General features: G+C 33.5%; 3 protein-coding genes across 3 annotated transcripts in view; 2 read left to right on the forward strand and 1 right to left on the reverse strand.

The window, feature by feature from the left end:
• Positions 1 to 2,522, forward strand: part of LOC106108414 (protein I'm not dead yet) — a 35,612-nt gene extending 33,090 nt beyond the window's left edge. The window contains exons 14-15 of the mRNA XM_013289582.1: positions 247 to 384; positions 1,590 to 2,522. Coding sequence (XP_013145036.1) covers positions 247 to 384; positions 1,590 to 1,847 — 396 coding nt within the window. The 3' untranslated portion in view covers positions 1,848 to 2,522. The remainder of the gene's footprint in view (positions 1 to 246; positions 385 to 1,589) is intronic.
• Positions 2,523 to 3,579: 1,057 nt separating this feature from the next.
• On the reverse strand, positions 3,580 to 7,385 carry LOC106107038 (protein I'm not dead yet-like). Its single transcript, XM_013287720.1, has 13 exons — positions 7,210 to 7,385; positions 6,862 to 6,989; positions 6,613 to 6,727; positions 6,179 to 6,296; positions 6,024 to 6,084; positions 5,552 to 5,674; positions 5,349 to 5,463; positions 5,187 to 5,278; positions 5,008 to 5,105; positions 4,840 to 4,935; positions 4,374 to 4,567; positions 4,030 to 4,167; positions 3,580 to 3,794 (listed from the first exon to the last, which is right to left on the reverse strand). Exons 2-13 carry the CDS (start codon positions 6,948 to 6,950, stop codon positions 3,663 to 3,665), a joined length of 1,371 nt encoding a protein of 456 aa, XP_013143174.1. The 5' UTR covers positions 6,951 to 6,989; positions 7,210 to 7,385; the 3' UTR covers positions 3,580 to 3,662.
• Positions 7,386 to 8,066: 681 nt separating this feature from the next.
• LOC106110041 (alpha-tocopherol transfer protein-like) overlaps positions 8,067 to 17,100 on the forward strand; it is a 17,398-nt gene continuing 8,364 nt past the window's right edge. Inside the window, exons 1-2 of the mRNA XM_013291729.1 lie at positions 8,067 to 8,472; positions 15,375 to 15,499. Of these exons, the coding sequence (XP_013147183.1) occupies positions 8,180 to 8,472; positions 15,375 to 15,499 (418 nt within the window). The 5' untranslated portion in view covers positions 8,067 to 8,179. The remainder of the gene's footprint in view (positions 8,473 to 15,374; positions 15,500 to 17,100) is intronic.

The following is a 17,100-nucleotide window of genomic DNA, read 5'->3' on the forward strand; positions in this document are numbered from 1 at the left end:
GTTGGTTGGCTCATCGAATTAAATTTTGTCTTTTAACTTTAGTATTATGTTACTTTTAAAAAGATATCCATTGTTTTCCATCATCTCGCCTTTTTTCAATCTTCAATCTGATTAAAAAAAATGTTAAAAACACCGAATGCATTCGTAAAAGTAAAACGATAACAATGTGAATCCTACATATATACAAATTATATCTTCGTTTTAGTCGTTTTATGTCGTATTTGAAATATAAATGATATTTTTCAGGCTCGTACTCTGGGTATGGACCCTCGCTACCTGATGGTGCCAGCGACACTGGCTTGCTCGATGGCCTTCCACATGCCAGTGGGCACTCCGCCCAACGCTATCGTCGCTGGCGTCGCTCACATACCCACCTCTAAGATGGTATGTATTGCAGCTAACTTCATTGGAAATATATAAAAAAGCTATTTTACAACATCTATACTATTATAATAAAGCGTAAACACACACTTCTTTGTTGCCTAAAATGTCAGCAATTACAGCATATTTTTGAATAATTCTTTTTTTAATAAATACCCCTACACTTACGTCACGCTTTGGGCTATATATTTTCACGCTGTTAAACTTAGGGGGTAAATGTTTTGGATAAAAACCCTAATGTGGGAAAGAGACCATAATTTGCCGTCATGTTATTTGACATTTGCAATTGATAATTTGACAAATGTAAATAATAAAATGAAGTTTTTACAATTTCACGCGGATGAATCCGCACGCGAACAGCTTGTTTATAATAAAGAGTTTATAGCTGAAGATTTTACAATATTTTTTTTCCATTTCCCTTATTAATTATTTACATTTTTGCTTATTCTATCCTAATATTATATAGAGGAAAGATTTGTATTTTTTTATGTATTGGAATAACTCAAAAACTACTGAGTCGATTTTAAAAATTCTTTCTTCATTAGAAAGCTACGTTATCGCTGAGTAACATAGTCTAAAATTACTTGGACGAAGTCCCGAGCAACATCTAGTAAAGAAATCATTTTGAACCGACGACTGTTATCATTAATCAACATTTACTAAAGACATTTAACCAAAAAAAATATAACGTTAAGTGAAATCTATTTATAATTAAAAGTATGAAAACATCACGGAATTAAAAAAAAAAGTAATTTGCATATGTGTTTTTCCAAATTATTCTCTACATCTGTCAAATTACATCAAAATCGGTTCAGTAGTTTAGGTTATAAACTGTAACAAACATCCATCCATTCATCCATCTAAACTTTCGCATTTATTTACTAGCTGTTGCTCGGGACTTCGTCTAAGTGAATTAAAAATATATATATTCTACTCAGCGATAACATAGCTTTCTAATGGTGAAATTGTGAAATCTCCTAATACTTTTTGAGTTATTTCAATACATAGAAACTACCTTTCGGATAAAAAAAGATATCAAAATCGGTCCACTAGCGGTGGAGTTATGCCGTAACACAAAAAAAAAATAAAAAAAAGCATACAGACGAATTGAATACCTCTTTCTTTTGGGAAATCCGTCAAAAACATTTTTTTCCTCTTTATAATATTAATATAGAGTCAGATTACTAATGTTTTGACATTTTTTTCAGGCCGTAGGTGGTATTGGTCCTAAAATAATAACCACCCTAATAGTATGGGGTGCCTACCCCACGTGGGGTTCTCTCATCTTCAAGGCTGAGGACATCATAGGTCTGCAGAGTGGCATCGACACCGCGCCAATCGACAATCTGACACTCAGTTGCAATGCCACCGTCGCCAGCTTGTCTATGACACCCCACTTTAACTGCTCCACTGCAACTAATGTTACAGGAGCGTTTAACTGTAGTTATTCACCGTTTAAGAGTTAACTGGTTTTAAATAACTGGTTCTAGACCAAATAGAACGGTTTTGTAATCACTATATTTGTAACGAAGAAAACGGTTTTAGGGTGTTTCAGTAATTTAAAAAAAAATAATTTTAAATACCGAAAATTGTAATTTAGTATTGAAAATGATGTTTTTGAACCATTTTTAATCTGATTGCATTTATTTTGATACACAAATAATATGACACCCGAAATTATCAAGGAATTTTGTAGTAATAGTGCTGTGACGTCATCAGTGTCATGTTTTCACGTATAATGACACCATTGGAGCGCAGATTGCAATGCCAAAAGTGTCATTTTATATTAGAATGATAGCGGAAAAAGCGGGTGCTGACTTAATTTATTTAATCCATAGACCATTCTTGTAATTTATTAGATCTGTGGTCGTGTCGGCCATTTTGTGATATGTCAACTTGACTAATGCATTTTAGAGCAATTATTTGTTTTTTTAATATTTATTTTTATCTCATGACTGTTACCATTATGTATTTTACCAATTTTACTAAATGACTCGTTTTCGCTTTTTATTTAATTGTGGTATTGTAATAGAAATCTTGTTACGCAACTTGGAACTTAAGTGCCTTTACTTGAAGCACTTTCTAACTTATATACTTAATTTTTTAGCAATAAATTTTCTAGGTGAATATTTAATATTTTCAGAGTGGTCTTTTTAAAATAAAAATCGTTTCTTAATTTGCTTTGAAAAATATTTTTGTATGTTTTTCGGCTATGGAAATAACTACCGTATTCCTATAAAAAATATATTTCGAATACTAAAAAGTGTTTTGTAATGAATGTTGACTTTGTCAAATAGTGCAAATTAGTTTTAATTCAAAAGAATATATTTTTATATCTAAATCTATATGTATTAGTTTTTTGTAAAAAATATTTAATCATTTTGAGCAATGTATAGTAGTTCAAATATTTTATTCTATTTAAAGTATAGATAAATTATTGTAAGGAGTTTTAATTTAATATAGTTTTAGACAAAATTAATATTTTGTACCATATTTACTTGAGATATTAAGATCTGTGGTTTGAATTTAATGTTTCGCTTATAAAATACATATTGTCGAATTTTTAATGTAAAAGGACAAAAAATATTGTATACTTTTGGTTTTGTAAATGGTAGTATGGTTGGTAATTGGATTTTTTTTTGATGTGGTTTTATAAAAATAAAAAGTGAGCCAAAAAATTGGAATCGAAACGAAAGAATTTAATTTTAAAATTACCAAAGTAATTACTACCTGATGGTGCCAGCGACGCTGGCTTGTGGCTCCCATATGCCAGTGGGCATGCCGCCCAATGATATCGTCACTGAGTTATATATGTATATATGATTTCCAAAGATTTCATTATTGTAAATTCTCTTAATTTTCTCTCTAATATTACTGTTTCAATATCTCTGTTTAAAAGTAACAATTTATTATAAAATTGATCGCTTTCGTTTCGCTTCGTATGTTTTATGGCGCGCGCTTTATAGGTGTGGTTCATTCATGTTTGCATTTTACTATACAAACTATTTTGTCATCATATCTCATTATGTTATATACTGTAAATATTTGTGCTCTGAATGTTGTTACGAAATAAAATATTGAGAAATTATTATTATTTTATTTAATGTCACAGATTTTTACATTTTCGAAGTACTTTTATTATAATTTTTATAAAAAGTAAGTTTTTTCTAGTATTGGGTGACACCTGTTCTTGACTAATGAAGTAGAAACAATAATTTCAGTAGTATTTTTATTTAACAAGAAATATAATGCGGGTTACATAAATTGGCTTACAATATTTTTTATTCAAGCAAATTAACTTCTGCCCATTTTGGGAAGAGAAGTATGTCAGGCCATATTGCTTTAGACCACATGGTGACAGTGAACCACACTGAGAGGACTGCTATCACTGAGGGTCCGAAACCTGCAAGCAACTGAAAAATATGGGTTTAATATTTTTGTTAAATTAAAGTTTTATTATTATATAACTAGATGGCGCTGTTCTAAATTTTGATATACAACAGTAAACGCAATTGAAAATATAAAAAAATTGAAAAAGCCCCCAAAATGAGGAATGTTATATGCAAAAGCGAATAAGTTTTTTTAATATAATTTTAAAACAAAGTTATTTTTCTTTAGCGTGCGTAGACTTTTATAAAAGTATCTTACCATAATTTTCGGCGGGAGATGAACGTACGCGAGTACCATAGCATTGGCGGGCGTGCCGGTCATCAAGTGGAAGGGCAGAGCAAACGCAAGAGTCGCCGACAACATTAAATATTGAGGATTCACTTTTGAGATTACACACTGCAATTTTAATACGGCTTGTTTTAAAAATTTGCATAGGTATTCTATGGACGAAATAATAAACGCGCCAAAAGTAGTTTTTCTCGGTCTTAATTATTCCGCGTGGCGCTAGTGCTGCTTATTATCTTAAAGGGGGTTTTTCACGTAATGTTGCCACTTTCTACCAAAAATACCAACACGAAAATTATTAACAGATTTTAACAAACCACTCTAGCGATATGAGGTAACAACGCGTGTGCTACACTAGAGTTGCAGGCGAACTCAGTTAGCGTCTTACAAAGAACAATAACGAGTAGCGCTGCTGCTGGTGCTGACCAACTGGTAAAAAGTAGAAGAAACCTTTCCAGTTCTTGCGTCATCTTCGATTGTTCCAGTGCTTCGAATACTGTGTTACTGCTACCTGTAATGTTTCATTTTACAAGATGTGATTTTAAGAGCGGGCGCACAACTGTTGTGCGACTGTCTATTGTTGATTGTTTCGCATCCCATTCAACTGTTTAGTTGCACAACTAAGATTCGAGCAGTATGTGCACATTTATATAAGTTCATAGGAATCAAACAGCGATTAAACACTTGTGCGATAGTTTAGTCAAAGATTTGCGCACGCTCTAATAATTCAAAACAGCATACATCGGTATTGGCAACTGATGATTTAATTAAACATAAGCTTACCGATAACGAATAACACACTCCAGGGTACACTGTCTTTCACAAGACTCCAATTGAGACAAGTTTTACTCGGTGCTGTCTGAAGAAGCTCCAAATTACCTTAAAACATATCATCCGTATTTTAAAAATTCGTAATTTCTCTTAAATTTAAATGTTCTAAGTTCTAATTACCTGACCGTCTCTTGAAGAATTTTATGAAATCCAGATTTATTGGTATGATGAACAACAGCACGACGCAAACCATCGATGGTGCAGAAAGCTTGATGTGGCTGAAATAATAAAAGACACACGAAGAAATCGTTATATTTCAGTGCATCTATTTATTGGTTTGAGTTATTCAAAGTATTCACCTCATAACCGACTCGTGGTATGAATACGCCGTGAACAATGTATTACTTGTTACTTGTAATGCTGCAGCCAGAATTATGACTGCAGATACGACCTGAAATAAAATAACTTCACATGTAATATGCAAATTACGTACTTATATTATGAACTTTTCAGTAACAAACCCCTTCATGAAATGTTATTTTGCCCAATTGCTGATATCTGGTGGACAACAAAGTGTTCATGTATTGAGTTTCTTCATCAGTCATACTCATTTGTAATGAGGCGTCGCGATAGGACCTAAAAAAAGTTATAATACATCGAAATTTTAACATACAAAAACCGTTTAGTATGAAAATATGTTCGATTTGTTAGGAATTTTTGGCACCTGAACATTCCTAAGAAGTAAAAGTTCAACCACAAGTAGATAAGAGTCTCTAACAATAATGCAGCAGGAAGGTTGAGCAGCATAAAGTGAGGGAACTCGATCTTTGGTGCTGTAGGAAACGTCCTTAAAAATACCAAAAGAAATAGGCTATAGGCCGATTTAAAAAGTAAACGAATAACTGGTAATCTAAACAATTCTAAATGTAAAATCAAGGTTTAAAAGATAAAAAATCCGATGATGATGGAATAGTAGTCTGAAAAGTGGATTTTAATGACGTAAACCCATGGATATTGACTAAAGATAATTTCTTTATTCTAATCGGTATCGGCAAGGCATACTCTACAAGTTAAACATATTTAAATAACTACACGTTATAAATAGAATAGTTACATCGTCATATAACAGTAGGTTAATAGGTCGCCAGCCATTACAATGTAACTATACTTACTCCAAATACCAAAGCATACTTTACGTTTCGAAAATAGTCTTGAATATTTGATTTGTACGACTCCCGAAAAGTGTTGCCATACCACCTGAGAAAAAACGTAAGAGAGATTTATCCTGTGCAGATTTGTAAAGTTTTTTGCATTATTTCCAAAATATCTTACATTTAAACTGGTTTCTTACCGATTGAAGAAGAATATGCTATACCTAAAAAGTAAAATGAAGTGAACAATGTAGGTTTGTATATCTGCGTTGATCTTCTGTCCTTGTCTATAACTTCATACACTTCGATAATGCCGAGCTGAAAAATATTTACGAATGCAACTTCAAAAGGAATAAGGAAATGCTAAAACTAGGGTGGTTCTAACTTTCTTGTTAACTAGCTGTTGAACGCAACTACGTCCTCGTGAAATTAAAAATATAATCTATGTTACTAAGTGATAACGTAGCTTTTTATTGGTGAAATAATTTTTGGATTCGGCTTAGTAGTTTTTGAATTATTTCAATACATCCAAAAATACAAATTTTTCCTCTTTATAATCAAAGTATTAGTACAGACAAGTAAGAAATGACAAAGAGCAAAGCTTAATGCACGTATTTCATATGATTCTTGTAACCTTTTCCAGTTCCATGAGGATGGATCTAACGAGGGGAATCATTATGCCGCATGTGATTACGTTAGATATCCACATGGAGAGCACCAACGTAGTAAAGAATAGAATAAAACTGAGCCTGAAACCAATAAATAATTTATAACCTTAGAAATATCGTAGGCAGAGGAATTGTAATATGCTTTAATAATGTGTTAAAACTTAATAATTCTGTATCAGATAGAGTTTTACTTTAAATTCCGAATAGAAAATTACCTGTAATGTGAGCAACCAAACATGAGGATAATTTTCAAAGCGGCTCTCTTGTGAACATTGCAGTATTCGATTGCGACATTTATCATCATAACTCCTAAGCAGTCCAGTAATGCTCGAGTTACGTAGATCTGTTAAATACAAATAAATTATGACACCATAGGTGTCCCCAGCCAATAAATTCATCTAGGCCTACGGGAGAACTGCCATTAATATACTCTTATTTTCAAGTACTTTTACTATCTATTTTTTTTAATTCTCTAAGGGGCTTACAGCTACCCTCTTGTTTTCTATCTAGTATCAAAATTGCTACAAAGTAATTAGCAATTTTTGTAATTATATTTTAATAACCGATGTTATTATTTCAACACCGAAAAATGCGAAGATTGAAGATAAAGCCAACGACGATAACGATATTATAGTTGGATGAGCCGCGTTGGTAGTCCAGTACACCGCAGTCACGAGAAATACGTATAAACATGGATATGCCTGTAATAAATATAATAGATTTAAGTGTAACTTTGATAGGATATTACACTAGTTAATGGCTAAATGGTTGTTTACATGGCAATTTTATTGTAAGTCGTATTAGGCAAATACTACTGGCATATCATTCAAATTTAAAGTTGCTCGGAATTAGGATATGACAAAATATTATGTTTTATTTATAGGATGAAACAAAAATGGTATGGTAGGATTCTAAGTAAATCAATGATAAAACTTACATTATCATCACCAATAAAATATATTGGTAATAACAAGATAGGTGTTGCCAGAAATAATATTACTTTCCAGTAGATTTTGTAAAATATTAGGATTTTAGTTTTATTTGTTATAAGAACTAAATTAGGTTCTCTGAAACAAAGACATTATTAGATAAGCTATCGGAATAACATGTTTGTCAATTTATTTTTTGTTGATGCTAGTTAAATTATATTGCTGTCTTAAAGTTAACTATGGTGAACAATACTTACGAAGAATTTGATTCCATTATTTCATTTAAGTGCATTTGTTGTTATCATTAAAGTTGACGCTGAAATAAATCACGTAGGCTTTAGTCAGCTTTGGCAAATTCAAGGTTGTTTTTGTACAGTTCATTACTGGAATCAGAATTTATCAAATTATAATCAAGTGATTTCCGCGGAATGGCGAAAAGCTTGTATCTATACAAACGAAATCTAAGAATTCGATCTAGCAAAATCTTCTTTTCTTTTCGCCAGCCGTCAGTTGTCAAATTGTTTTAACATTGAGTGGTAGTGTCATTTCGATCGGTTTTTCATAAATAAAATTACGACGCGATAATAATTTAAAATTAAAAGCAATGCCTGTGGAATTGGAATTCGATTATAATGCCGCTACCGCTGCCATGGACATATTCTCACAAGATGACATAAACTTTTTAAAACAGTGGACTCAAAAATTAGATAAATCAAAATATGTGCCCAAAGATTTATCGGATAAACAACTTGTGTTGTTTTATAACGCATGTTATGGAGATTTAGATAAAACGAAAACATGTATAGAAAAATATTATTCATTCAGGAAAAATGCACCAGAATTTTTTGATAGTCGTATCTTAAATTCCGAAGAGCTGTGGCCGAGCACCGAAGCGTTGTAAGTTTTTTTTTAAGCTTTAAAAAAATATTAAAAATGTATTTATTGTTCAATTAAGATTAAAAAAAAATGTTAACAATTTTGGTGAAACTTTACAATAGCGAAATGTGTCGAATTAATATAAAATTTATTTTTAATCTCTAGTAATTTTCTCGTTTACATTACGTCGAAGATTTTTTAATATCTATTCGCATACTGAATTCATATTATAAGGAACATGTTATAGAGGGGATTTACTGGAATTTGCAACTACAAAAATGTTTTTTTGTGTTAACATTTAATGGAAGATTACAAAAATAATTCCACTTTTATTAATTCAAATAAATCATTTAAAATCCTTGGCTCCTTTGAAACTGTTAATTACCATATTTATAATATCAATTTAAGCCATTAAAGTTTTTTCTGTTTAACATTATTATAATTTAATGCATATTTTTAAAAGAACTTCTGGTGTAGTTTTTCGTAAAGTTACAAAAAAAACATGAATATACATTTTAAAAGAGTAATGTAGCTAAGGGAGATACCTCTGGTATTCTAAAGCAGTACTGGTAAAAACTACTTTATTTAACATACTTCTTACTAATAACTGGAAGTTTGTATAGATGAATGTTTCTTATTAGATGTCTAGAAGTACTCAACAGATCTTGTTGAAATTTGCAATAAGTAGAACATAGTCTACCTTTATTTAACAGAGGAGGTGACACAGAATATGTCCCCTTCCTATGTGTCCCCATCTCTGTGAAATCTAATCATATTGTTCTCTCTTGTATGTTTCCATGACCTTGTAATTAAACAAAATGTACTAAATAGCATTACATGCTTTTTCAACATAACTTGTTAACTATTAACTGTGGCGTTTTTCAGTTATTTTGTGTTAACATCCATTAATTGTCTAATTTTTTTTACCATCGGCTTACAAATGGAAAATAACTCAGACACTACTTTTTGCTTAAATGAAATAATTGAGGATATTTAGGATAATTATTACTAGTTTTGTACAACATTATTAACAAGAAAACTTTATAATTAATCATTTTATGGTTTACTCATGTCATACTTTTTTATGGTGACAGCACCAACCAGTTTCAGACCCTGCGGGTCCTTCTGGTCTGAAACTAGTCGGTGCCATCACCATAAAAAAGTATGACGTGAGTAAGCCGTAAACTAATTGCCTACCCTTCATTGCTGGAGGAAGAGACGCCCATAAAGAGGACATTTCCTCTTCCTATGCGTCTCCTCCACCGTCAAATCCACTTTACCTTCCCATCCGTTCCTCATAAGAAAAGGGTGGAAAGGGAAGGAGACTAAAATTAGGCCTCCGGTACCACACTCATCAGACTGTACGCGGAATAGCTTCCACTTCACGCCTGTTTTCTGTGTGGTTGTGGTATTTCACTGGGCGAGCCGGCTCATTCGTGCGAAGATGTTAAAGCGGGCTCTACCACTGCTAAAGCTATACTAGCTTTCGCCGGCGAATCCGTCCGCGTAGAATTTAAATAAAACAAAAGTGAATAGCCTGTGTTTTTCCAGACTATCCTCTACATTTGTACCAAATTTCAACAACATTCGTTAATCCATTTAGGCTACAAACTCTAACAAACATCCATTCATCTTAACTTTCATATTTATAATATTAGTGAATTATAAAGAGGAAACATTTGTATTTTTGTATGTATTGAAATAACTCAAGAACTACTGGACCAATTTCAAATATTCTTGCACCATTAGAAAGCTACATTATCCAATAACATAGGCTATATTTTTTAGTCACGTGGTCGAAGTCTCGAACTACAGCAAGTTTATTGTAAAATTTAACATTAGATTATTTTATTCTTTCTCTATAAGTTGCCAGTTACTTAATATTTTTAAACATGGCTATTGAATACAAGGTTACAATAGAATGGTGGATGTCGCTTCGCAATATGTCATTGATGTAATATGTAAACATTTTAATAAAAATCTTACTAATGGATAAACTAGCTGTTGCCCTCGACTTTGTACGCCAAATCTAGAAAAAATAGCATTTTAAACCACCAAAGATGCACTACTTTTGACAAAAAATTAAAATAATTTTAAAGTTTAAATTTTTACTAACTAGCTTCCTCCCGCGACGTCCGCGCGGAATTAAAAAAATAAGAGTGAGTAGCCTATCTGTACTTTCAGATTATCCTGTACCTCAATGTCAAATTTCATCGAGATCCGTTCTGCCGTTTAGGCTACAAATTCTAACAAACATCCATCCATCTAAAATTTCACATTTATAATATTAGTTAGAAGTTAGATTAGTTTGATATATACTCCAAAGTTGTATGCTACAGTCTGGAATAGGCTAAAGGTTTTGTTTTTTTTTAATTTGAAGCCTATGTCATTAGTAGTATTTAAGAGCGGGCTCACAACTTTGTCTAAACTATCGCACAACTGTTGTGCGATTGTCGATTGTTTCGCAGCCTTCAACTGTTTGGTTGCACAACTAACATCGATTAGTGTACCTCCATATGAGTTCATAGGAATCAAAGCGATACTATAGGTGTGCGCACTCTGAAGCAACTTTATAACTGCTCGCGTCATTAATGACCGGCAAAATGGTGTTTTCAAATGTCAATGTTTTCAATTATAAATGCAAATAAGTTGCCAACATAAACGATGCATGTATAAACGTCATTTGATTGCGCGCGCGCAGATCTGATGAAATTCACAAAATCCATATAAATTAAGCGAGCGAGCGTCGGTGGCGCAGTGGTTTGAACGCTTACTTGTTGTCTTGGGTTCGAATCCCGCCATGTACCAATGTGATTTTCGATTTTTCGAATTTTCATATGTACATAATTTACCCGACGTTCTTACGGTGAAGGAAAACATCGTGATGCCTGCACATATAGGCGAAGAAATTCAAAGATATGTGTGAAGTCAACCAACCCGCACTTGGCCAGCGTGGTTGACTATGGCCTAGTCACTCCATATTAGGATAGGCTCCGAGCCCCTCGGTGGGGACATATAGTGAGCTGGTGATGATGATAAAAATTAAGATAGAATAAAAAAATCCGATAATGGATCGTTTGATATTTACTAATATTATATAGACGAAACATTTGTTTTTGGATTTTTATATTCGAGTCACGTAAAAACTACTAAGCCGATTTTAAAAATTCTTTCACCGATAGAAAGGTTTATCTGTGAGTAACATAGGCTATGTTTTTAGTATTACGTGGACGAAGTCTATAATTATGGATAAATTTTGAATACATATTAAAAATATCATTTTTTTCTTCCACTAATCTTTACAAAGCTGAGAAAAAAATGTTTTGATGCTTCGGCAGTGGAAACTCGCTGGTGATTCGTTATCAATTTAAATAATTCTAACATTGTAACGACAATAACTATCAGTATATCTAAATGTACATAATTTATTGCATTAGATTTCGCCCGCGACTCCGTCCGTGGAATAAAAATAAATAAGTAGCCTGTATCTTCCAGACTATGTTCTACAAATTTCTTTTTCATAGCTGTTGCTCGCGACTTCGCGTGAAGTTGAGAAATATTAAACATGTAGCCTATGTTATTAGCCTCTTTATAATATTAGTGTAGTGTTAGGAATAAAATTAGTACCGTGCTATAGAATTGGCGCAACTCTAGATTATCGGCATAAACGGCACGTCCCTAGCTGACAGCTGTCAATGGCACTAGAAGGATGGATAGATTGGCGCGAAACTTGAGTCCTGTCGAGAAGTGTTGCTCTGAGTTTAAAGCGACAGTATCAATTAAATAAGTTGTCTTATAGTAGATAGAGATCCGTTCAACAGTTTAGGCTACAAACTCTAACATCCATCCAACTTTCGTATTTATAATATTAGTAAGAATTACTTTTGAATTAACATTTATGTGAATAATATTCAACATTTATAAAGTGAATTATTTAAAATTTAAATATATACTTATGACATTAAAAAAAGTAAGAATTGCTCACCTGTGGCCATATTTTAAGTTTATGCAAATACAAATAAAATTCATTAAAAGACGTTGATAGTAGTTTTTTAGTCAAAGGATTGAACAGATCAAAGGTAGGTTTATATTTATCTCTCTGTTTACGACAGATGTAGACGAACGTGTATACAATACAGAGATTCAACTGTTCCAAAGCAAGGTTTAAACTCTGTAAATAACGATAACCTTTTTATAAAATCGTTTAGTTGTAATACCAATTGCATAGCTAGATTTCACATGGCACTCAGATCTTTAGATCTGATTCTAGTCCTATGATTCTGATCTATTCTGAGATTCTGATCTATCTGATTCTAGTTGGAGATAATTCTGGTTTGCGGCATCTTATAATGTTTTGATTGCAGTGACATATTGCCATCGTTTACATCCATCATCATCTCCCCTGCCTTATCCTACTCCCGTAGGGTCGGCGCACAATAGGCGATAGGTATCGTTTACATCCTGTTAATAAAATAAAGACAGCAATATACGAGTATGTATGAGAATCTATTCGCACGAGCATTTTTTTAACGTCGGCGGGTCGGACGGACGAACGCTTTGAATTTACTCTTGTTTCGTTCGCCCAGAGCAGAATGCAACCAAAGAAACCGCTCCCGTATGAACATGAAAATTGATTTGTTCTTATTCAACGCGTTATAAAACGCCATTGCGACTGAAGGTTAAGACATTGCAGACGGAGTCCACAGTAATGTAATTATCATTGAAACAAAACAGGTTTCCGATTGTCTTGTACCTTCGCAAACATCGGAACACGGTAATTCAAGGGCAAGGTTCACATTTAGAGTTCCGCAGTTAAATCCTTATGCGTTTAACTCAGTGTTGACTTTTTGACCTTTCCTTTAGGGCATTATTATTTCCGTATTAAAACTAACGCTAAGCGCCTGGCCTAGATAACTATACGAGTTAAAGATGGGCCGGATTTTAGAATTAACGGCACCGGGAACGACATTTTTACGTCGCCCCCTAACAGCATATTAAAAGGCGCCTATTTTTGCGCTTGTGGCGCCCCTTTTAAGTCCAGCGCCCTGGGCTGTCAAATCACCTCGTCCTATCTTAACTATAAATCGTTTATTAGCCTGACCAGAAATATAATACCTTTGTTATATTACGGTCAAATGTAGAACTTTTTAATGTAATACAGTCGATTTAAATGTTGTCAAGTGAGGATTTTTATTTTTTTAAAAGAAAGCTGCAGTATCTAGGCCGCATAATGAGAAATGCCAAATACGAACTACTGCATCGTACAAGGCAAGATTCACGGAAAGCAAGTGTAGGTCGAAGAAGAACGTCCTGGCTCAAAAACCTACGCCAGTAGTATGCAAAGAGCACCCGTTCACTTTTCAGAGCCGCGGTTTCAGGAACGCAAGTCGCCCTAATGATCGCCGACCTTTGAAAGAAGATAGCACTTTAAGAAAGAAGAGGAAGAGCCGTAGTTTGTTACACTAGTTTAACATCATAATTTTTTTCAATATTGTATACTGAACCCTTCTCATTTAAATAAACCAAGCTTAGTTTGCTCGGTTTAGATTGACGTCATACAAACGTAAATCCATTTACTTAACTGTCTACTTGAATTATAATTATAAAATAAATTATAATGTAATTGTAATAAAATGTTTCTATTGAAAATATTTATTACTTCGTCCACGTGGAATTATTTAGGTATATCTTGTCATGTATTTTATATATATGACTTGTAATCTATAATTATAAAGAGGAAAGATTTATATTTTTGGCTTTTTTATGTATTGGAATTCTTTAAAAACTAGAGGACCAATTGCAACAATTCTTGCACCATTAAAAAGCTTTGTTATCACTGAGTAACATAGACTATGTTTTAGTATTGTCTTTATTCGACGGACGAAGTCGCGAGCAACAGCTTGTCTATAGTCTGTTATGAAACATTTTAGAAAAAAAAGCTATTAGACCGATTTGAATAATTCTTTCACCGTTAATAACCAATGGATCTCTGAGTAACACGGTTTCTACTATTTTCAAACTTCTTCGCCTTAGTACTGTCAAATAAAGCGTGACGTCATGTGCATCGGCAAACCATTCGAATAACATGGTAACTTGCTTTAAACTAATTTTAAGTTCTTTCGAAGCTAATTCTGAAAATACTAGAATGATTAAATTAAAACTTCATGAATTATTGACAAATGCGAATAAAATAAGTGATGCATTAACCTTCGTAGATATCGTATATTTTCATTTTTATAGCTTCAATGTCGTGTTCAAGGGTTTATCGTATTTATAAATCGAAATGTTTAACGTTTTATGGTTACAGGAAGAAAGAACAAGTATATCCTTCTTCTCTTATTGACTTGAAACATGGTTAAGGTAGCGGAATTAAAAGTCACTTAGAACCACGGTCGGATCGAGGGGAGGGTCATGGGGGTTATGACCCCCCATGAGCTGGTTGGTTGGAGCTTGACAAAATATATTTACATATTTTGTCAAGCTCTTGACTTGACCACGACTATGTGAACCCCCTGGCGCCAAATCTACGGGAATTATACGTAGTTAAGAATTACATTGTGATCTTATCTGAAATGTTTTACAGTAGGGTAGTAGAGTGCAGTACTATTATACTGTGTACAATAGTACAAACTACAGTAAACCTCTATAACGCGGTTGATGTTTCCGCGATATAGAAATTCACGTCATAGGATTTAACATGTTTTTCAACAGGCAGATCGATTAATTACGTCATAGAGAGATCTATATAAATTATAGGGAATATTCGCGTTATAGGAAGAAATTTACGCGTAATATGGGGGGTACGGTATTCACGTTGTAGATAATCATGTTTTTCGGGTGTTTAAACAGTGTTGGCCTGAATACTAACGATTGAGCTTTCGTGTGAATTATTAGCCTCTCAGTATTATTTTGTGACGTTACAGAGAGTTCTCGTACCTACCGGAGAAGTCGTGTGAGGGATTCGACCTTATCTACCACCGGCTGCATTACACGGAACCTTCAAAGTACCATCTTGAATCTGGAGTCAAGCTGCTGTTCATGACTGTGGGTAAGTAATATGAGTCTCCAATACTGAGATCCCTGTACATTAAGTATTGTACTCGATCTATTTTAAAAAGTAGGAATGGTTCTTGCTAATTGCCCACGAGGGTAGAACTTTGAGTAGCAGTAGAGAGTGCATTTCTATTTCGTTCAACATAAACAAATGAGAAAGAACGGTATTGCTGGTACAAAGTGTGCCCTTTCAGTTCTACCCTCGTGTGAAACTATTTAATGCAGAGAGGTAGACAACGATTTAGGATTTTCATGTGTCGCTTATTTTTACGTGCCCTTTTTTTTAAAAAAATAGACTAAATTTTATTGGTGCAAAATAGTTTCGTAATAACATGTTTGTAATACTAATAAACCGTTAACTTAAAGTCATGGAAAAAACCTAGTAGCTACAAGAAACCGAGGTTTTTTTCCACAATTAATTAATGTAATTTCGACTACAAAAACATTTGTATTATAATATTGTTATCGGTTTTTTAAAGAGAATAGAACATGTTTTTGAAAATCTATTGCAATAAAAGCCTACTATTATTATTCTAATAAAAGGGAATGTTTATTTTAAAGTGGTATAGAGTTTAATAGTATAAGGCCTGCATTAACATCTTAGCACGTATGGGCCAGCTCGCTACAATACCAATATCAAACCAATGTTTAACAGTGGTAGAGCCCGCTTTAACATCTTCGCACTGCAGGGCCGGCTCGCCCGGTGTAATACCACGACCACACATAACAGGCGTGACGTGGAAGCAATTCCGCGTACAGTCTGATGAGTGTGGTGCCGGAGGCCTATTTTTAGTCCCTTTCCCTTTCCCTTTCCTTAGAGGAAAAGATGGGAAAAGTGGATTTGACGGTGGAGGTGATGCATAGGAAGAGAAAATTTCCTCTTTATGTGTGTCTCCTCTTCCGTCAATTAAGGGTAGGCAACGCATCTGCAATTGCGGATGTTTATAGACAGCGGTTGCTTTCCATTTCTGTGGATTCTGAACCACCCAGAAGACAGACAAGTGAAAGCATTTCTGCGTTTCGTCTGATGAATTTTACCCTTTCCCTTCTTACCCTTTTCTTATAAGGAATAGATAGGGAGTAGATTAGACGGTAGAAGAGACGCTTAGGAATGGCTTCATTTGCTTCTCCGTCGATTAAGGATAGGCTACGCCTGCAAGCGGATGTCTATGGGTAGAGGTCGAAGTTACATTATCTATGTATACAGTTATGTAATTTGTAAATTATCGATTGGCAAACACAATGCAATTCTTGCATATTTATTGTGCATTTTGTCGTCTTATTATAATCACATCTATAGTTTTAAATATTGACCACACAATAGATAAATGAATAATTAAATTTGTATTAGCATTTACAATTGCAACTAAGTTTTAAATAATTGTTTCCTTTGTTATACTCGAACATGCAATCGATAAACTCTCATCAGTAACATAGAGGGGTAACCAGTGCACGGATTTTTGGCGTGGTGTTACACTTTTCTCGTTTTGTAAAACAAACGAAACGTGGCTTTAACTATAAAAAAAACTTAAACTTTAATTAATCTTGGTTACTAACTTAAAAGTTTAGATGGAGAGTATGTAGCCTAAACTGCTG

Source organism: Papilio polytes, unplaced genomic scaffold (genome assembly GCF_000836215.1).
Source record: "Papilio polytes unplaced genomic scaffold, Ppol_1.0 DF824269.1, whole genome shotgun sequence".
Lineage (NCBI taxonomy): Eukaryota > Metazoa > Arthropoda > Insecta > Lepidoptera > Papilionidae > Papilio > Papilio polytes.